The sequence below is a fragment of the Aureobasidium subglaciale genome (genome assembly GCF_000721755.1).
Source record: "Aureobasidium subglaciale EXF-2481 unplaced genomic scaffold scaffold_19, whole genome shotgun sequence".
Classification (NCBI taxonomy): domain Eukaryota; kingdom Fungi; phylum Ascomycota; class Dothideomycetes; order Dothideales; family Saccotheciaceae; genus Aureobasidium; species Aureobasidium subglaciale.
This window is the reverse complement of record NW_013566976.1, coordinates 272210-292687: the sequence shown is the minus strand read 5'-3', so window position 1 is coordinate 292687 and position 20478 is coordinate 272210. Positions and strand designations below refer to the sequence as shown.

The following is a 20478-nucleotide window of genomic DNA, read 5'->3' as shown; positions in this document are numbered from 1 at the left end:
GGCTGAGTAGACTGTTTGACAGACGGGTTCAGGGGGTACATGTGATGGTGTACGAACGGGTTCGAGGCAACCCAAACATGCGAAATACTTGGCAGCCCTGAACGGAAAGGAAAAAAAAAAGAGGTCAGCAGCTCTCTTTTCTCGAAGCAGACAGCCGAAATGAGATGACAAGAGTTTAATCTATGTGACGTTCAAAGGCGGAAGGGTGCAGCGAAATACGAGCGAGATGACTGAGCTGAGGTATTCGGAGATCGAGGAAGAAGAGATCTTTGAATTATGAATGGCCATCGAGGAAGCACTCGATTGTTGTGAAGAGAAGTTTGGTTTAGTTGCGGGAGCAGCCGCCTAATACATACAATAGGTGAGCAAGGTGTTTGTGGTCGGGCTCTGTGGGCTCGCGGACAAGAAGGTGTTTTGGAAGTTGGACGGGAAATCAATTGATTGGGCTTGGCGGCCTTGTGTGGAAATTGCAGACGGAAAGTAGTAGGAACGTCACTTTTTGAGTTACCGAAGTGTTTCAGTCGGATCTGCGAGGCAGGAGAGGTTTGGCTCGAGTGGACAGGTCGGTGTTTTGATGCATCGGAAGTGTGTGCTTGTGCTGTTGTTGATGCAAGAGAGGTTTTGACGCTTTCCGTCAGCTTTTTGTTTGTGAAGCTGCTTTCTGCCTTCCAAACAGCTTTGACTTTGACAAAGACAATTTCAGAGTCTTGATAACAAACAGCAGTTGCTCTCGGCGGATGAGTTCAAGCGGAGGCTCTTCTTGGACAGCGCTTATACGAAACACAAACATGAGTCGAAGTTTACTCCTGATAGCCGTATAGAAACGACAGCACCATGGCTCCCACGGCATCCATCAACGCAGTCCTCGCCAACCAGAGCTACCACGACCAGCAACAACATCCAGACTCTCCTGTCTCTCCTTCGCAGCCCACGACGCCGCAGTTTTCATGGCCTCGACGAGTGCGCAGTCCCGAACCACACGTCCCGTTGCGCAAGGCCTCGCCCGAACGGCTGAGACAGAGAATGTCTAGTCTGAGTAGCAGCAAGACGAGACAGAAGCCTGCTCCACTGTTCATCACCACGAATGGGGGCAAGGAGGCTTTGGGGCCTGTGACGAGTGGCAGTGTAGCTCCACCGCACAGCTCGAGGGTCAATGCGAAGAGCAACAAGTGGTGGGAAGACACGGACGACGAGAGAAGTCCTGCCCGTCAACGCAACTTCTCCGCCGTAGAAGCACGCTCAAGGCCGCGCGAGCTGTCCATGGCCGATGCCACTCTGAAGCGACAAGGCAGCTGGCCTTTGGAAGACACAGCTGCCTCGATCCCAGTGCCCGACTTGGACCGCAACGAAACCCGCACAAGCTATCGCTCGCAAATGACATCTACCAGCAGCCACATGGACTCGACGACAGGCACGAATCGCAGTAGTGTTGCAACAGCCGACAGCTCCGTCTCGGATTGCGTCAAGATCGACTATGCCGATGAGGAAGAGGAGGACATGTCCAGCTATGAGGATGACTTGCTGGACATGTACATTGCCGGCTTTGGCACGCCTGTCAACCTCAGTGTTGATCTGCGAGAGGAGATGCGCAGGTCGATGCGCCTGAGTATGGCAAACTCTCGTACAAACAGTTTCCTGCATGCTCCAAAAGGCAGCGTCGATACTCTGGCTGGCCGTCCTGGTAGCTCTCCTTCGACGAGCGAGGTTGCCACCTCACACAGGCGCAGTCATTCTGCTAGTGTCATGGATCGCAAGAGCATCCTCCCAGACGCAAATCTCGGCCCCTTTGACAGAAACAACAAGCCCTCGCTATCGCACACTCGCAACTCGGCCCACATTCTGACAGCACACGAACTACAGCCACCGCTCTCCGCTCCGCTAGTCACCATCGACCATTCCCCCGTAATACCCTCCTCCGCTTCTCCCATCACCGCGTCACCCATCAACAGCAATCTCCCTCTACCACCCTCGAAACCCGTGCCCCGCGATCGCTACGGCTTCAAGAAGACTTCTCTTCACATCCCCGTCGAGGAATACGACGCTTGGGAACAAGAGTACAACCTTCACCTCGAGCGAAGACGAGCAAAATGGAACGTCCTGATGAAACAATTCGGCTACACCACAGAAAGCCCAACTCGTTTCCCTACAAAATCAGAAAAGATCAAGCGATATGTCCGCAAAGGCATTCCTCCAGACTGGCGCGGAGCTGCCTGGTTCTGGTATGCCGGAGGTCCGAAGAAGTTGGCAGATAACCCTGGTCTTTACTGGGGTTTGCTCAACCAAGTTAGGGAAGGTGCGCTGAGTGACAACGACCGCGAGCATATTGAACGAGATCTCAACCGTACCTTCCCCGACAACGATCGCTTCAAACCAGACAATCGGCCTACGACGTCTGAGCAAAGCCGTGGTATCGGCGAGACTGAGAATGAGACGCCGATGATCAAAGCATTGAGAAGAGTCTTGCAAGCCTTTGCCGTCCACAACCCCAATATTGGATACTGTCAGAGCTTGAACTTTATTGCCGGTCTACTCCTCTTATTTCTGAATGAGGACGAAGAAAAGGCTTTTGTACTGCTCAATGTAGTATGCACAGAGCACCTCCCAGGCACCCACGGCGTCGCACTCGAAGGCGCAAACATCGACATCGCCGTCCTGATGACCTCAATCAAAGAATCTCTCCCCTCAATCTGGGCAAAACTAGACGATAAACCAGGCACACCAGCCGCAGGAGCGCCCACTCGTCTCCCCACCGTCAGTCTCGCCACAACAGCATGGTTCATGTCCCTCTTCGTCGGCACCTTGCCCATCGAATGCGTGTTACGAGTTTGGGACTGCCTCTTCTTCGAAGGCAGCAAAACACTCTTCCGCGTCGCCCTCGCCATCTTCAAGACCTCCGAGCCGAATATCAAAGCCGTATCTGACCCTATGGAAATCTTTCAGCTCGTGCAAACAATGCCGAGGGGTATGTTGGATGCGAATGGGTTGATGGAGACGTGCTTTAGAAAGAGAGGTGGCTTTGGGGGGTTGAGTCAGGATGTTGTGGAGAAGAGGAGGGAGGAGGGGAGAGTGGCTACGAGACAGGGGAGGGTTTTGACGGCTGGTTCCGAGGGGATTAGGGGGAGGGGTGAGGATGGGAGGAGGAGTTTTATGAGGGCGAAGAGTAAGACTAGGTTTTCTAGACGGCAGACTAAGGGGGCGTGAGAGGTGAGAGCCTTGACGTCTTGAGTGGGTTGTCTTGTTATTTCTCTTTTGGCAGACCGATGTCCTCGTTGATGCATGGTTGGGGCTCTTTGTTTCTTTTGCGAGGCGTTTCATTGGCGTCTTTTCTTGCCCTGTCTTCCTCTCTTGTCATGGGAGGGTTAGCTCTGCATCTTGTATATCTATACTATAAACACACCTTTCTTCTACATGAGTATCCTCCCATCTTCTCTGTCCCTCATTTTTTGTATCAGCGTCCTTGACACTGTCTTCTTCGCCTACATCTTAATCCTATTTGCCCTCTCACTCTAAGCCACAACGAGGATGGAGGATGGGGGGTGGCAGAAAAGTGTCGATGATACGATGAATCGGGGGAATCTATATCTTTGCGGTGGAGGGGTCAGAGTAATAATGAGCTTCACATGCTCACAGCGGTCATTTTCCAGAACATCTTTTTTTTCCGCAAAAGACATCAAGTGCTTTTTTTAGAGTGGCTTTAAGCTTTTTCTCATATAAGATAATAGATGGTGAGTTGGTGTCCATTTTTTTTCTTCTTCTTTGTATCTAATATGTAAAGAAAAAAAGGCCATGGGTATCTTCTAGAAATTCAAACTCCTCGTTGGTTTTCTTTCTTGCTTTTTGAAAAGGTTAGGGGATTAGGGAGGACTGGCATTTTTATCTAGTACCATGACGTTTTTCTTGCTCACGCTATATCGGTGGGGCTTGTTGCGATGATAAAGGTGTGTTCTCAAAGGTTTTGCTGTGTCCGCAAACGATGACTTGAGGCTCAGTCCGCTGGCTGAGAGACCCGTGATGTTCAAAGCATTGAAAATCATGATGAGGAATTCGTGCATGTGTGGCCTTGTAGGATGGGTTTTCCGAGTTGCTTGGGGCTCTACCTTATGCCTAGAAGGAGTTTGTACTTGGAAAATGGCATTGAGTCTGAGCTGCCATCAAGGTAGGCGAATTTGAATTGTAAGTGGCCTTGGTCAAAATTCCTTCTTGTTCTCGGTATGTAAGATGCGGATGAATACTCGACTCCCAAATGACATGGTATGTTCCATCTCTGCAGACTTGTTGTCAGATGTCCATAGAAGGAGACAGTCGCTCACCGCGTCATGATTCAATAAATGTTCTGCCGCTTTGGTGGCTTGTTTTTTTTTCGTGACACTCATGACGACAGAACGTGCCGAGCACGGACAACAAATCGCGTCTCCATAGCAAAATCAACGACCAGGTTCCTCTTCAATTTTCTGGATATACAGCAAAGATGCCGGATATTGAGGACAACCAAGAGCAGACCAAGAACCAGATGGGCTCACTGCGGGAACATTTTGATGCAGAAGTTACCGAATCATGGGCCGATATGGTACTCATCGGGAGCAGCTTCATCACTGGTTTGCTGGACTCGGCGGTATTCAACGTGTGGTCATGCTTTGTATCAATGCAGACAGGTAAGATACTCGGCTCTTGTCTTTTGAGTCGCGCAACTGACACCTGATAGGTAACACACTTTACCTTGGTCTCGGTGTTTCTGGCCAGCCCAAATCATCACCATGGCGTTGGGCAAAGTCGGGAGTTTCAATCGTCGCATTCGTCATGGGCGCTTTCATCTTCAGTCGAATCATGAGATATCTCGGTCCCCTTCGACGAAGCACGATGATAGCGTCTTGGTTGATCCAAGGCGTGCTGATCTACGCATGTGCAATCCTCGAGAACACTGGTGTCGTACCGAACAACGCAGGCGACATTTTACCTGACAGTTTCATTGTTCTCTTGCCGCTGAGTCTGTTGTCATTCCAATCCGCTGGACAAATGGCCATCTCGAGGGTCCTTGGCTACGGCGAACTTACCAGCGTGGTTCTCACGAGTGCTTACTTTGATTTTGCCTTTGACGAGAAAGTCTTGACTGGTCCGACTCGCAATGTTAAGCGCAACCGCCGAGTCGCCAGCATGATCATGGTACTTTTAGGTGCAATTGCCGGCGGCTTTTTGACCACGGATGAGGACATCTCGAGTGTCTTATGGATATCGGGTACGCTCAAGATCGCAATCGCGATCGTGTGGGTGTTCTGGAAGTCCAAGGGATCTGTCAGATTGGAGTAGCCGGACGCAGAGATGAAGTCCACGTGGATCCGAGTAGTGGAAGGAAAGCTGACAGATGCCATTGAAGAACGAGATTGGCAATGACGCTTGTCAATTTCCGGCCCGATATGACTCCAAAGGCTAAACAGCAAGACAGCAACGCAGAGCCGTGAGCCCTAGTCATTGATTATTCAACCTCTTTCACATCCACTCTCTTGTCGTATTCGCAAAGTTAGAACTAGGTATGTCGAGTCTGTTCTTGGGGTCCTGGTAGTCCATGGAGATGCTGTGTTTCTTTGACACGGGAGAAATCGGGCGATGCGACGTACAGGCGAATTGTCTGTATTATCATGACTATTCGCATGTTCCAGGGTAGGTACACGCACGGCATGTCGATGAGTGCGGAAGTAGATCATCACTATATCCCCACGATGATCAGGATGCTGCTGGTGTGGATCTCTCGCTACGACATGGCCTCCAACAACTGCCGGCGATCCAGCCTCGGAGCGACGTCCAGTGCGAGTATGAACGAACCCATCATGAATCGTGTATCTGCCTCGTCTTCGGCTGCGAGACTTGTTTGCTTGTGCTCGGAGGTCGGAGCGACTGCCTCTTTCGTAAACTGCATCTCAAGATTTGACTTTCTGGTAGATTTGGTGTCATCTCGGCATTCTTCACACAGACGAACAGTGTGGTGTTGCATCGGACGATGGGAAGAGAAACACAACTCCACTTCAATGCGAAGGATCTGTGTATTCATCCGTCTTGACGTACTTCGTGCGTATCGCAAACACTTACAGTACCCCAGCTGTCTTTGCCTCAGAACTTTGAACATTTACCCACTGTGATGTCTGGTTGAAAGAGGAGAATAAAGTGTGAGACAGGGTTGTCCGGTCAGCGCGGGAAAATTGAAGGTTTGGTCTGGTGGAAAAGCCACTAAAGCCACGGCCCACCCAAACGCTGTTTACCCTTGGAGGGTCCCTCTAGCTCTTCGCGTACGGAAACAGACGACATTGTCGCATTCATCTGCCTGTGCGGAGGACATGAGCTGTTGTTGAGAGTTTTGTATGTGAGAGTCTCTCCACTTGTGCGACCTGTGTCGACAGCTCGGCGCCAATCTATTCATAGTCCGGGCAGCCGAGATGATCTGCCAGGGGGATCTGCGAAACTAAACTTTGTAGCTTTCGACTGGAGGAGATACATACCAGGAATACCAATTCATTGTCTCAGACACACCGTGATATCATGCTCGAGGTGCCAGTACGCAGGAGGGATCAGAACAGGCGCAAGCTCAAGTTGATCTCCAGAGGCCCACAGATGGTCACGAAACAGCGGGTCTGCAAGGCCGACAAGTGCCCAACATGCGCAGCTGTTGACAACAATCTGAGACCATTCCCTTGGCGTGCACCGATCAAGTTGAGCAGGCCAAGCGCCCGCCGCACTCAAAATGAACTCCCTCTGTGGAGCGGAGAAAAATGGATTCTCCCGCTCGGAGCCGACGGTTCCTGAAGTTCGACTCTCTGCGTGTCATCGCTACGCGATCCCGATGTTGTTCACGAGGTAGCATGAACCGAACCATTTGGGACGCTAATTAACTATCCTGCAGATTGATCATGCGGAGCTATTGCTTCAATATCGACAAAACTTGCCGCCCTACTTGTGTACCTGCTTACACGAGGTCACCATGCATAGATCATCAAAACGTGCAGAAGAGCTTCTCACAACGGTCTTCGTCGTCGTATCGAAGAACAGTTGCTGAAGTCTCACCATGACTCAACTCATCAACCCCCTCCAGCACTTTCGAGCACAGGTTTCATTTCGAAACACACAATTCGGCTTGAAATGTTTATTCTTTGACGGAAGTCATCTTGTCAAAAGCTAACGGGTTCCAGCCATTGACGAGTCAGTGGAGCCAGCTCGGAAGACTCTTGCCGTCGTACCTGGACCCCAATACTCTGGGACGGCACGGGCTGGTCCTGCAAAAGGTTCAGTGCCATCCGCAGGTGGTTCCATTCTATCTCTAGCTTTGGACTTTCTTGCCCGAACGGTGCACCTCTCTGCACGACGTGCACGACTTTAGGCTCGAAACATCATCGGGATCCATTATTACCACGCCAAGCTCATCGACATACGGCCCATACGGCAGGTGTAAGCTGGAGACTATTGTCTCACCTTGCGATTTGAGATCCCAAATCCTCGCCAAGAGGAGTCCGTGGGTACAATGTCAGTGGTATGCGGTCCGTTCGTGATGAGCCGAAGGTAGTAAGGTATGGTGCACAGCCCGGAGGCAGACTTAGATTCACGGACGAGAACGATTATATCCCCCCGATCATTGCATCCCCCGAATCGAGAACCAGAGACATCCATCCGGGTGTAAGTAGAGCCTCCTTGTGTCCATGCGGTATAAGTATCATCTCCTCCCACCACCAGAATCGATTTTCATCACTATCAACTTCTTTCGTTTCTCATCTACCTGTTCACTCGTTCAGTCAGGTATTTCAAGATGCGTTCTACTACATTCGCTTTGGCCGCCATTGCTGGTTTGGCTGCTGCCTCTCCTATGCCCCAGGACCTTGACTTTGCTCTTCTGGACGCCGCTCCTGAGGTTGCTACTGGACCCACTGGTATCGAGGTTGTCGACGAGGCTTCCATTGCTACCACCGTCGCCGTTAGCACAGTTGCTACTGCCAGCTCCACTGCCACCAGCGCTGCTAAGCGTGACCTTGAGAAGCGTACTTTCGGTCTTTTCAACCCCTTCTACTTCTACAAGGGTCTCGAGTGCGAGATCTTCCACAACTGCGGCAACAAGGGTAGCTCCCAGGGTGGCTGGGGATGCGGCAAGCCCACTGAGACCAAGGCTACCTGGTCTTTGATCACTACCTCTGCCCCTCCCACACACATTCCCGCCTACTCGGCTACCACGCCCTCAGGATACGGCACCACATCTGCCGCCTCTTCATCATCTTCTGCGGCTGTTTCGACCTCCAGCTCGGTCCCTACCACTACTCAGGCGCCTTCCACCACCGCTGATGCCAACGCCCCCTGCCCTACCACCCCTGAGGATGGTACTTACTGTGGTTTCATCAACCCCGAGGATGCTTGCGCTCCTCAGCCCGGAGGCTACGGTCCCCAGGTCCAGCCCGACACTGTCGACGCTTTCCTGGCTTACGCTCCCTTCCACTCCATGGCATCTGCTGCCCCCAGTGTTGTTCCCAGCTCTGACAAGACTCAGTACACTCAGGTCTTCAAGGACTTGGACGCTGCTGTCTCTGCCAACTCCTACATTGGTCTTTACACTTTGACCTCCTACAATGCTCAGGAGTGCGCTGCCAAGTGCGACGACACTGATCTCTGCACGTCGTTCAACATTTACATTGAGCGCGATCCCAGCCTTGCTCCCGCCAACAACGATAACACCACATACACTCCCTGGTCTACTTACTGCCCCAACCCCTCGTCCATCACCAACTACAAGTGTACCCTGTGGGGCTCATCGCTTTCTGTTGACGTTGCCACCAACAAGGGTGACTACCGTGAGGAGTTCCAGACCGTCATTACTGGTTCCAACGCCTATGACAAGACCGATGTTACCACTCCTACTTGCGAGGTTCCTTCCGTCTCTGCTACTACCTCTGCCACTTCATCTGCTGTTGCATCTCCTACCAAGCCTGCCGGTCCTCCCGCCCCTCCCGGTGGCCCCGGCGGTCCTCCCGCTCCTGGACACGGTGGCCCTGCTCCTCCTGCCCCTGGCCACCCCGGTGGTCCTAAGCCCCCAACTCTCCGCCCCGGCCAGAACTGCGGACCCAAGGCCATCTCAGCCCCCAAGTACCACATGGGCAGCAAGTTCATCCCCGGCCCCTTCAACGCTCAAGTCTGCGCCAACTACGCCGTCGAGCAAAACAACTTCAACCGTAACGCCGCCATCTCGGCCGGCCACAAGAGCTTCACTCCTTGCAAGATGTTCAACTCATACTTCTTGCACAAGAACAACAAGCCTTACGGTACTTACTGCTCGCTTTACGGCGCTGCTCTTGACCACAAGAAGTACGCCACTTTCGGCGGCAGTGGTGCTTACAAGACCCACCAGTCTTGGACTTTCGAGTTCGAGTACGAGACTAGCTACTACAGCTGGTAAATCATTTCAAGCCTTTTTCCTGAGATATGGAAAGCTTCATTGATTATGGAGACGAGTCAAGGAGGAGAGAGAGGAAGGAAGAAAGAGAGGATTGCTTTGACTAGCTTTATTAATTTAATTTCAACGAACACCACCACTATTTTTGTAGCAAGCAAGAGAAATCTACAATACCATTTATGAATCATAATATCCATACCAGAGCACAGTCAGACAGAAACTCAGTGTGCTGCAGGTGAGAGCATCATCGACAGAATTATCATGATTGCTGCAGCCGTCATAATCATCACGGCCCCAATCATCGTCATCATCATCATCATCATTGTCATGCCGAACATCATCATTATCGTCAAAGCTGTCATCATGATCACCATGGAAATCTTGTGACGCTCAGGATCACGTCAATGCGCATAACGGTGTTGATGCAGTTACATCTCATGGCTACCCACTACTTGATAAAGATGTCAACTATGATCATACAATATGAGCATATAACCAGTTTGCCGAAACCATAAAGTGTCTGAAGACTTCACCGGCTGCGTCCCTACGAACGCTCCGACAATGTGCACACAAAGACGGGTCAAGAGTCTGTCCAGTGAACTCCATGATGTTGCCATGCACGACTCCATGATCAATGGACGCGACACTACCGAAGAGAATATGAATACATATGTCGATGAACGAGCACTGACGATAGACAGATTAGTCGAAGACCAAGTTTATCTCGCTCGTCACATACGGGATCGAATAAGATTGGTGCATTCGACTGGATGCAGACGATGTTTTCGATACAATTCATGACTACAAAGCTATGCTCGAGCTCGTCGCGATGAAGCAAGTGTCTTGTGATCTAAGTTCTAGCTAACATGCTCAACAGCTTGCCTGATCTCACCGCCATGGGCAACAATCAAGGCTCCGTACAGCGATCAGGTCTGAGAGCCATAAACACGTCTCTCCAATTTGGCCGTGGGCACTTGAAGCATGGCTTCAGCGAGAGTAGTGAAGAAGTTTGTACAGGTCTCCGACTTCAGACAGGTGTGGTCCACCCACTCCTTGTCCTTGGACTTGGGTACAAACTTGACTCTCGGAGGACCCTTGTCTTCGTACTTGGTAGAAGTTGGGGAACCGATGCTGACAAGTGCCATACTGCTTGAGAGGTCGACCTCGGGATCTGGGGTCGACCCAGCTGTAGAGAGATCGGCAGTGTTCTCCTTCTTCTTGGTCATTTCTGCGGCTCTCTTGCGTTGGTTACGCTTCTTGTTCTTGGACTTCTTGCGCTCCATTTCCTCGGACGACATGAGCTTCGCTTCGGGCGCAATGGTCTTAGTTTCTGGGCTCGGGAGACGGAGAATCGGGGCTTCGTCGAGAGCAGGGTCGAAATCATCGAGACTGTCCATTTCGTGGTGACGGATTAGGGCATCGAAGTAGCCGTCAAAGAGAAAGTCCAGAAGATGTGCGTTCTCGACGTGTACGAAGCCATTGAACTTCTGGATGATTGTCAGCGAAGTAGAGAGCTTTCTTTGATGTAAAACTTACCTGCTCCATGGCTCTTCCCTCCAAGATCGCCTTTGAGTGTGAGTGGTCGAAAGCACGCTCGGGATACATCTTCAGCAACGGGTATCTGTAGCCCAAGCCAAGGTCCTGCAGGCCCTGTCTAGCTTCTCGCTCATTGCAGACCTTGATGGTCTGTAGGCAACAACCATGTGGCATGTTCCTCTTTTGCTGATTGGTGAGCTGGTCCAGCAGATAGTGACGCAGATTCTCATCGACGCGCGCAACGGCATTCTCACAGCAGAGTGCTGCCTTGCCACGGACCTGGAGGTACGACTGAGCGGCCTCGAGACGAAGTTTCTGTACATCTGATCAGCTCGTGTCGATTTAAGGTTTACGGACACAGCATACCTCAGCTTCGTTCCAGTCGGGCACCAAGAGACCAAGAAGAGCAGTCAGACAGGCGCGGTTCTCCTCATTCAAACTCGTGTTATCGGCGCACATCAAGACGAGGCGGATCTTGCGTGCAGCACGACGAAGTCTGGCCTTTTCGCCTGATGAGACAGCAGTGAGTACATCATACACGTTTCTGAAACCTTCAATACCAGTTGACGCCATGGTGATTCTGTTGATAGCAACGTTGATGGTGTGGTATGTTCGTCGTACATAAATTCCGTGACGTGGACGGCGAAGGAGGAAGGTGCAAACGGCCAGCCAACACCACATGTGAATGACAAACGACACATAGAGCAACCCGGAACTTGCTGGAGCATTGGCCATCCCTCAAATGAGCCAATCGATTTGTGCATACGAACGATCTTGATTTCGAGCTCCATCGTAGTGGGTCGCACCCGTCAACCGAACTGGGATCTCTCTAGAGCTGTAGGAAGGCACATTATTTTTCAATGAGCAAGCACCACCTGAGAGATGCGACTTTCCAAAGTCTACTGAACCAAGAGAAGCTCAAATGGAAAGGGCGACGACGACTTACCTCCGCAATCATCCGTCCATCCATGATCCTGGGTTGCTTCTGCACACCCAGTCAGTAGCTACCAGATGCGTGAGTGCTGTGAAAGTTGAATATGACAGGAAGGTACAACCATGTCTGTCATCTGATCCCTTCATATTGTTGCTTGAATGTCGCTGCATCGTTATTAGTAGTGTCCATTTCCACTAGAGATCCCAGCTGAGAGACTACAGTATGATTGCGCCCTTTCGGTACCATTATTACATCCTCAAATTCTTCCACTTCCAGAGTACACCCCACCCGCCAAACACAGATGCAAGTCCGGTGAACAAAATCAATGGGCCATAGCTCGACTGCACTCCAAAGTCACCACTAGCAAGTCTGCCATATTTCTCAGTGCCGGCTTTCAAGAGCGGCACGCCGATCAAACCACCAGCAACATAGCCGAGTCCTCTAGCACCATTCAGCAAACCATAAATCATGCCTGAATCGATGGCCTCGTTGGAGTTCCTAGCTTCGCTTTCAAGATCGTTGATCAGGCCTCCCCATGTCGCGCTGTATCCACCGGCGAAGAAGCCGAACGTAATGGCGAAGAGGACTAGTGTAACTAGACTGCCTTGTGTGTTCAAGCCCCAGAGAAGAAAGGCACTCAATGCTGAGCTCAGCCCTGAGACACAGGTGACTGTGGTTGCAGAAAGTGTGAAACGCTTGTTGTCGCTCAGGTAGCCAAAGAACGAAGAGGACGCGATACCGGGAATGTTGAAGAGTGTAAGCAATAACGTAGCCGAAGTCTGGGAAAGTAAAGCCACCTCACTAGCATATGTGTTGAGGTATGTCTGTGGGATACCGTAGCCTGCGGACTGCAGCATGATGGCTATGCTGTAGATGTAGATGGTGCGGTGATGCAAGAAGTGCCATGGTATCTTGCGTGATCTTGTCGGAAGCGAAGCCATCTCGCCGTTCTGTTCCTCGGTTGTCTCGTCCATCGCTACGAGCAAAGCCGAAGAATGAGTGGGGATGAGCAGAATGGTGAAAACACTCGTGCCAGCAATCATGATCGCCCAGATCCTTAGCGTAAAGCGAAAGCCATGTCTGTCAAGAAGTGCCGAAAACAAGAATGGACATACCGAGCCGACTATGTTTTTGCAAGACAGCGTGATGCCATAGGCCAAAGCTCGATTACTTGTCTTGTACCACTCTCCAAGTGACAAAGTCATAGGGCTGAACACAAGAGCAGATCCAAAAGCAGCAAGCACGCCTTGCGTAGCCACCAGATGCCAGACATTGGTGCTAAAGCTTGAAAGTACAAAGCTTAGACAAGCAAGAAGGGTGCCGCATAGTGCTGCGGTTTGGCGATGTCGTGCCCAGCGTTTGGTGAAGAGGGCGAAAAGGAAAGGCATCGATAGATACATGACTCCATTCGAAGTCATACCGATGATACCGGTGAGACTTTGGCTTCCTTGCAATGTCCAGTGTTCAATAAAGTATTCTTGGAAGATACCGTAGCTCATGGCGAAGCCTGAGGTGGAATGGCGTCAGTAGGCACGGTGAGAAGACGATATCGTCAAGCAAAATACCCACCCCAAATGGGTAGCTGCAGTATAGCAGAACCAAGAAGTACCAATGCCCTCTTGCTGTTTGAGTTGTTATGCCTCGAAGGCGTGTGTTCCACCACCAAGCCATCGTGGCCACTGTTTTGGCTTTCTTGGTGTGAAGCCAATCTGGCTTGCAGTACAATAGATTCATCGGGCATCTTGAACTTGCCGTACGACCCACTGCTGTATGGAGTTTCACAATACTGTTATATCCATAGAGAGATGTCGTGATGGATGTTTGTAACTCACACAGGCAAGATGGAGGTTGACAGACGACCAACACAACCCCGCTTTCGGATGACGGCAAACACACCTCTCGATAACGAGTCTAATCACGAAATTGTAAAACATGTTTCGCAAATCCTCTCTCTCAACATAAGACTGTTTAGATTATGTATCATTCGAGTACCAAGATCTAGTCAGACAATTCCTATCTGTATGTATGCGCGTATCCTCCATTCCTGTACATGCAATACTCAGCATGCGCTTTACACTTGTCCTTCAACTTCTTTTCCCACGTCACCAAACATATCCAGCAAAACTTCTGCTGACACGCTCTGTTACCACCTGATTATCTGTGTGTTAGCAAGAGTCTTTCGAATAGTGGCTACTCCACTCAGTAAGGTGATTCGGCTTACATGTCATCTGATCGCAGCCATCAATTTTCTCGATCATGCTTTGGCATTTTGGGCATTTCTTCCACACGGCCGTTTCTTCAAGAGAGCCGCCACATCCCAGTATTGGACAGTTCTTCGGAATCTGCTTGCCTTTGGGAATGATGTTTTTGCATTTAGGGCACTCCCTACGCCTTCCCTTGGCAGCTTGTTGTTCAATCATATATCTGATAGTCTTGCGCTCCTCGTCATCGCGAAGTCTCTTGTCGTCTTGGTTGGCAAGTCTTTCATCGTATTGTTCGCAGGTCTCTGAGGCGTGCCAGGCCATCTTGTGTTGGAGACATTGCTCGTAGTCGCAGGCGTGACACTGCATGTAGTTCTGATTGACGTCAAGAACCTCTTGACTTCCTGTGCATCCACTTCGTAAGCACCAATGAAAGTCTCGTATCTCATCGACGACGGTGAGCATGGCAAACTTGTCATATCTGTCGAATGTCTCTGGGTCACAGGCGCGACGGACATCGTGGTGACTCAAGATCTTAGTGCATTGTGGGCAGGCAATTGCTCTCCTAGCGTTGTCTTTTATCTTTGTATTCACCCATGCCTGGAGGCAAGCAGGGCAGGCTTCGGACCTGTGAGTGCAATCGTTGGATGGTGGTTTGGCAGGGAAGGTCAAAGGGTGGCACGAATCGCAACACACGGTACAATCTCTAAACTTTGGCTGTGACTCGGCAGCACGTCTACGGTTCTCTTCCTCCTCTTGCTTGGCCATTGTTTCATTCGCTTCAAGTTCGATCTTGTGAAGAGTCTCCAGAGCCACCATATGGTCTTTGGCTTGCTGAATCGCGTCTTCGAGTGATACCTTGCCTCGCCAAACTGAGGCTCGGGTCAGAGAAGCTTCTAAGCTGTGGGGCGGCTCTATGGAAGCATCGCTGGACTTTGATGGCCGATCCAATCCCTTCGAAGAATCACGCTCGTTCCGGAAGGAGTCCACCCTGTTCTTCGAAGTCGCCAGATTTCTTGAAGAGAAGTCGGACACATCCTGAGGCATGTTTTGGCATCTCGGTGTATCGACGACCCACCAGTCGGGTATTTTTGAGTAATCAGGCCGAGAGCTTACGTTGTGTTCAGCCTCTATCCGCACGTTCGGTCCGGGTTGGCTCCTGATAGACTCCTTGACGTAAGACAAGGTGAAATCTGCATCCGCAAGCGCTTCCCAAGAGGCTGCGTGTTCTGGGTTGTCAGGAGACATCGTGGGTAGTTGGGTCACGTCCGAGACTCGTACAGCATTGATAATTGTTGGCTCGTCCTGATCAGGGAAGGCACCAGGTACATGACCAAATGCCTTGACGGGCTCTGGCTGCACATACAGGGAAGATTCGTGACCAACCGGGAGCCTCCGTAAAGCATCTTGCCTAAGAGCTCGGCTTTGTTCCTCTCTGGAAGGGAAAGCGCCCTGATAATCACGAATAGGTCTGTCCGCGTTTTCCACCATGGGAGGCTGATTTTGAATCCGGACAGGAGTCTGAGGGATGGGGTTGGGCTCCCGAAGCGGCCAGTTTGGAGGAGAGTCTGACGTCGATGTAGCCATACAAGTAGGAGGCACGGGGATACGCGGCTGAGATGTTGTAGAACTTGATACCACAGTTTTCTCCTGGAGTCTACTTGTCGTGCCAAAGTGACCGTCACGTTGTTCGGAACTCGGGAACGCGATGTGGTTTGGGTTGCGTACATCTTCTGTGACATATCGAATCGGCACGGGAGACTTGATCTTATACCTAGAATATGGGGGCTTGCCACGATTGGTAGCAAGTCCGCCCGACCCTATAGCATGGCCTTGGCCTTGCCGCAGTCCGGTATCTGGTCTCAGGCTCCTGTCTGTAAGTTTACGGCGAAGACGCCGGAGCATAGGAGTGCCGGCAGCATCTCTCTGAACGCCTACTGAGTGAGACTGAGGCTGACCCATAGTGTTTGAATTACTCGGGAGAGGATAGAAGGGTAAGTAGCTTATGGCTACAATATATTGTCGGGCACCGGCTTGCTAAATAACTCAATCATGGTCATAATGAGTACCGCGAGCATGCTGGAGTTCGCGAGCAGACCATGAGCCAAGGGAGCAAGTTCCGGTTAGACGAGCAAATATGCTCAAGATGCAGCGTAGAACAAAGCTTACCTATAGCCCTGTGAATCATGAGCCATCATAACATGGCAGAAGGAAAGTAGATCCTTTGGTCATAGATGCTTCGTCCCTTGATGAATCAGAGGCCAAGAACATACACCAAGATAGTAGACTGAGGGCCTCGCCGGTGGAAATGTCATGCTGGTCTGAGCGCGTGTGCTCAGATCTGTAGATGTCTGAGAGCACGGTTTCCTCTAGATCTGAAATGATGACGCCCGGAAAGGTGTCTGCAAGGACTCCCTGCATCAACATTGATCGGTATGCGATATGACCTTCCCTTGCTACAGCTTGTTGTTGCTCAGCTCTGATGATTGGGACGAAAGTTGGTCCAGCAGAGTTTGACACACGGCGAGACGATCTAAACTAACAGGAAGAGCTGTCCGCCTGACCAATTTCAACAGATATCGACCGTGAGCAGAGTTGAAAGTCGGAAGGTTGTCAAGGTCAAGGGACCGCCAAGCGGCAGATCGGCAAGCACGAGCCAATCAACCAGATGCGACCCCAGATTCGATAGCGAACAGAGTGGAGTCATGATGAGACAAACACTCTTCCAGAAAGAGCTTGAGTATTATCTGCCATAGCTATGCCGTCCGGACGTAACTGAAAACGTTCAAGACCCGGTTTGATTGACGTCTTCGAGAGATACGGAGGACGGCGGTTTGAGTCGATGGTGGATGTGATATGGACAGGCGAGATGTGCGACGTGAGGCGTTCGTTAAGAAGATGACGACGATTTGGTTGCTGTGTCGACGGCTTGGACGTGTTGCTTGACAACAATCCATGTAGCCAAATGCACCCACGTTTCTCACGTCTCACACCCGGTCTACTTTGCTATCAAAGATCTATCTAGTCAGGATTGTCAGCCCATCCGACAGACAGGGCCACTCGTTCAGAGCATACATCAACACACTCACTGATCATCTCGAGCGACGAGAAGACGCGCCATGCCGGCGACACCAGGTTCAGAGATGGCACCTAGTGTGTCGCTCTCTTGTGAGTCCGACTCCAATTCAACCATTGCAGCGTACCGCTGACATGTAGCTGCAGTCGCGAACAACTTCTGGGGCAAGGAAGACGCCGGCGTCGACCCTTTACTCGAACGCATGCACAATGCAAAAATCACCAGCGACGAGCTCAAGTCCTTCTACACTCAACGAGCCGCCATCGAAGAAGAGTACTCTCGCAAGATCCTCAATCTCGCCCGGAAACCCCTTGGCTCCTCTGAAGCTGGCACCTTGCGCATGTCCATGGACGTCGTGCGCGGAGAGCTGGAAGCCATGGGCAAGTCACACCAACACATCGCTCAGCAGATGAAGGGCGAGCTTGAAGAGCCTCTCTCGACCTTCTCAGGTGGCATCAAGGAGCGTCGCAAGATCATCCAGAACGGCATTGAGAAACTGCTCAAGACCAAGACGCAACAAACACACACCGTCAACAAGGCTCGCGATCGTTACGAGCAAGACTGTCTCAAGATCAAGGGCTATCTCGCCCAAGGCCATATGGTCATGGGCCAGGAAGAGCGCAAGAACAAGGCTAAGCTGGAAAAGACTCAAATCCAGATGTCGGCGACCAGCAACGAGTACGAAACAGCCGTCAAAGTGCTGGAAGAGACGACTGCCCGTTGGAACCGCGAATGGAAGGCCGCCTGCGACAAGTTCCAGGACCTGGAAGAGGAACGACTCGACTTCACAAAGAGTAGTCTATGGAGCTTTGCTAACATTTCCTCCACCGTCTGCGTCAGTGACGACGCTTCTTGCGAGAAGATCCGCTTGTCTCTCGAGGACTGTGATGTCGAGAAAGATATTTCTGGCTTCATCAAGGACAACGGCACTGGTCAGGAGATCCCTGACCCTCCCAAGTACATCAACTTCTGTCGTGGCGACGTCAGCGACAATGCATCCGACGTCTCGGACGATGCGCACTACTCAGTCGCTCAGTTCCAGCGAACCATGAATCCAGCCTTCCGCTCATCTTCACCACAGCCCTCGACTTACTCATCTCACCATGATCCTGCATCCGTCTTGGCTCAAGAGATGGCTCTTGGCTCGTCGGTCAATTCTGAGAGGTCTCAGCGATCTCAAAGATCTCAGCAATCTGCTGTAGCTCCTCTACCAGTTCGTCAATCTAGCCAACAGGCAGTACCAGCCAGCACCTATCAAGACTTTCCCAAGGTGCCACACAATGAATACCCTATGGATGGCATGACCCAATTCTGCAGACTCGGCCCTCCTTCCGACCGCAGCTCAGTTCCTAGCCCCACTCGTCCTGAGGATGACTCCCACAGCGAGATTTCAAACGCCAACTCATTCTCGAGCGTCGAGCCTCCTGCTTCGCCCATGAAGCAATTAAATGGATCCACAGTCTCTACCAACAGTCAACAAGACGACAAGACACTACAGAAACGACGAAGCGGCTTCTTCCAAAACCACAGCCCTTTCGGGCGTCGTAAGAGCAAGCACGAGAATGCTGTTCCTGCTTCGATCTCGAATGGTCCCGCTCAGCGAAATACTTGGGCCCCGGCTCCCAGACCACAGACTGCTTCCTCTCCAGCTCGTCCTTTCGCGCGTGAGGCTAGAAATGTTGGATTTGGTAATGACCCTATGCCCAGTCCTGATGCAGAGCCCGTCGATCCTCGCGCCAACTTCCAGCTGAATATCGGCAATAACGTCTTTGACGTTGCAACACCTGATGCTCGCAGAAGATCAACTGCCCCTGCCCCTGAGGAGCCTACTAATGAGCTTGATCCAATTGCTCAAGCTCTGGCCGAGCTCAAGGGAGTGACAAAACAAGCATCCACTCGTGTGTCGGCTGATCGCTATGCTGGTATCCCTACTCCCGCTCCTGGCGCAGGCAGAGCATCTCCGTCACCTCTTATCGCCAACTCTGATATACGTGCGGGTCAACGTGGCACCCCTCCACCCTCATACGATCAACCAATGAGACGACTTGGTGCACCACAGCCGGCATTTACTAGCAAGCAGATGCAGCAGACAACTGCCAGCTACATGACGCAGAAGAGAGACATGTTCAATGCACCTCCGCGCAACACACCATCTCAGATGGGCTCACGTCCAGTCAGCAGAGGTGGAGACTCTAGAGGCTCAGGCGAGATGATGCGCTCCGCCTCTCCAGCACCCCTACGCACGAGCTCGCCAGCCCCTCCACGTGCTACAAGTCCTCGTCCTAGCACAGGATATGACCGTAGGTCCCAACCGGGACCTCCGGGCCAGGACTACCGCTCTGTCTCACCGAACCCATACGGAGGACCTCCTCCTGGCGGTATGTCGGCCGGAAGACCGCGCGCACAGTCTAGTAGTCCGATAAAGCAGCAGCAACAACGTCCTGGCTATAATCCGGCGTATGCATCACACGGAAACTCACCGGCATCTGCTATGCCCAGATCTGCCAGTCCCAGCCCTCAATTCCGTGGCTCGGCAGGACCCGGCAGTAGACCCACGAGCAGCCGTGGTGATCCAGCAGCCATGGCAATGCAGCTCGCTCCCTCGGGCGATCAAGGATATCCGCCATCTTCTCGTGGAGCACCAAACGGACAGCAAGCCACACCACTTAGACCTACTAGCACGTATTACGGAGCGGAAGGTGGTTGGGCAGCAGCATCATCGCCTCGTGGTAATGCTCCCCCTCAACAAGCACCACCATCACAGCAGCAGCAGCAGCAGCAGCAGCAGTTGAGTACACGTGTGCGAAGTCAGAGCTCTGCTGGACAGAGACAATTCACAAGGGATGGAAGACCTATCCTGCAATTCTGTAAGTTGAAAAGCAACACCTTCAGCATAACCCAGTACTAATATGACGATAGCGCGGGCAATGTATATGTATTCAGCAGCCATTCCGGAGGAACTAACGTTCGCTAAAGGAGATATCCTGGCAGTGCTAAGATTGCAAGACGACGGATGGTGGGAAGCTGAGATTGCTGGCAAGGATGGAAGTAGAGGACTTGTTCCCAGCAACTACTTGGCCAATGCTTGAGAATGTTTCTTTTATCCCTACAGGTACACCGCTGATCTCCCTTTATACCCTCCGGATGGAAAATTTCATTGGAGCAGTAGACCTTGCTTTGTTTATCTATTCGGCGGTCCCCTGCAGCTTACACAACAAAATGTCAAGATTCAATGCAACTTAGTTATAGTGCGTGAAACTTAGGCAGTTTACTTTGTATGCATGGCAGAGATGTGTCGTAACTAGGAGAAAATACA

The 20478-nt window shown here is 51.5% G+C and overlaps 9 protein-coding genes across 9 annotated transcripts; 6 read left to right on the top strand and 3 right to left on the bottom strand.

Annotated features, from left to right (window-relative positions):
* Nucleotides 1–834: 834 nt before the first annotated feature.
* Nucleotides 835–3201, top strand: AUEXF2481DRAFT_31769 (uncharacterized protein; the record flags this gene model as incomplete). Its single annotated transcript, XM_013485877.1, has 1 exon — nucleotides 835–3201. The coding sequence occupies one exon, from the start codon at nucleotides 835–837 to the stop codon at nucleotides 3199–3201; it is 2367 nt and encodes a 788-aa protein (XP_013341331.1).
* Nucleotides 3202–4468: 1267 nt separating this feature from the next.
* Nucleotides 4469–5304, top strand: AUEXF2481DRAFT_31768 (uncharacterized protein; the record flags this gene model as incomplete). The annotated part of the gene is made up of 2 exons (XM_013485876.1): nucleotides 4469–4652; nucleotides 4703–5304. The coding sequence occupies 2 exons, from the start codon at nucleotides 4469–4471 to the stop codon at nucleotides 5302–5304; spliced, it is 786 nt and encodes a 261-aa protein (XP_013341330.1).
* A 165-nt stretch (nucleotides 5305–5469) lies between these two features.
* AUEXF2481DRAFT_365120 (uncharacterized protein) lies at nucleotides 5470–6330 on the top strand. The gene has a single exon (XM_013486005.1). It carries the CDS (start codon nucleotides 5634–5636, stop codon nucleotides 6129–6131), a length of 498 nt encoding a protein of 165 aa, XP_013341459.1. The 5' UTR covers nucleotides 5470–5633; the 3' UTR covers nucleotides 6132–6330.
* Nucleotides 6331–7356: 1026 nt separating this feature from the next.
* AUEXF2481DRAFT_365107 (uncharacterized protein) lies at nucleotides 7357–9505 on the top strand. Its single transcript, XM_013486004.1, has 2 exons — nucleotides 7357–7656; nucleotides 7773–9505. Exon 2 carries the CDS (start codon nucleotides 7787–7789, stop codon nucleotides 9416–9418), a length of 1632 nt encoding a protein of 543 aa, XP_013341458.1. The 5' UTR covers nucleotides 7357–7656; nucleotides 7773–7786; the 3' UTR covers nucleotides 9419–9505.
* Nucleotides 9506–9838: 333 nt separating this feature from the next.
* AUEXF2481DRAFT_365020 (uncharacterized protein) lies at nucleotides 9839–10279 on the top strand. The gene has a single exon (XM_013486003.1). The coding sequence runs from the start codon at nucleotides 9977–9979 to the stop codon at nucleotides 10214–10216; it is 240 nt and encodes a 79-aa protein (XP_013341457.1). The 5' UTR covers nucleotides 9839–9976; the 3' UTR covers nucleotides 10217–10279.
* AUEXF2481DRAFT_42594 (uncharacterized protein) lies at nucleotides 10174–10953 on the bottom strand. The gene has a single exon (XM_013485909.1). The coding sequence runs from the start codon at nucleotides 10810–10812 to the stop codon at nucleotides 10342–10344; it is 471 nt and encodes a 156-aa protein (XP_013341363.1). The 5' UTR covers nucleotides 10813–10953; the 3' UTR covers nucleotides 10174–10341.
* Nucleotides 10954–11965: 1012 nt separating this feature from the next.
* On the bottom strand, nucleotides 11966–13712 carry AUEXF2481DRAFT_365039 (uncharacterized protein). The gene is made up of 2 exons (XM_013486002.1): nucleotides 13455–13712; nucleotides 11966–13392 (listed from the first exon to the last, which is right to left on the bottom strand). Exons 1-2 carry the CDS (start codon nucleotides 13624–13626, stop codon nucleotides 12134–12136), a joined length of 1431 nt encoding a protein of 476 aa, XP_013341456.1. The 5' UTR covers nucleotides 13627–13712; the 3' UTR covers nucleotides 11966–12133.
* A 120-nt stretch (nucleotides 13713–13832) lies between these two features.
* Nucleotides 13833–16159, bottom strand: AUEXF2481DRAFT_364913 (uncharacterized protein). The gene is made up of 2 exons (XM_013486001.1): nucleotides 14107–16159; nucleotides 13833–14035 (listed from the first exon to the last, which is right to left on the bottom strand). Exons 1-2 carry the CDS (start codon nucleotides 16046–16048, stop codon nucleotides 13899–13901), a joined length of 2079 nt encoding a protein of 692 aa, XP_013341455.1. The 5' UTR covers nucleotides 16049–16159; the 3' UTR covers nucleotides 13833–13898.
* A 1070-nt stretch (nucleotides 16160–17229) lies between these two features.
* AUEXF2481DRAFT_47780 (uncharacterized protein) lies at nucleotides 17230–20251 on the top strand (the record flags this gene model as incomplete). The annotated part of the gene is made up of 3 exons (XM_013485942.1): nucleotides 17230–17254; nucleotides 17309–20029; nucleotides 20082–20251. The coding sequence occupies 3 exons, from the start codon at nucleotides 17230–17232 to the stop codon at nucleotides 20249–20251; spliced, it is 2916 nt and encodes a 971-aa protein (XP_013341396.1).
* Between the last annotated feature and the right edge of the window lie 227 nt (nucleotides 20252–20478).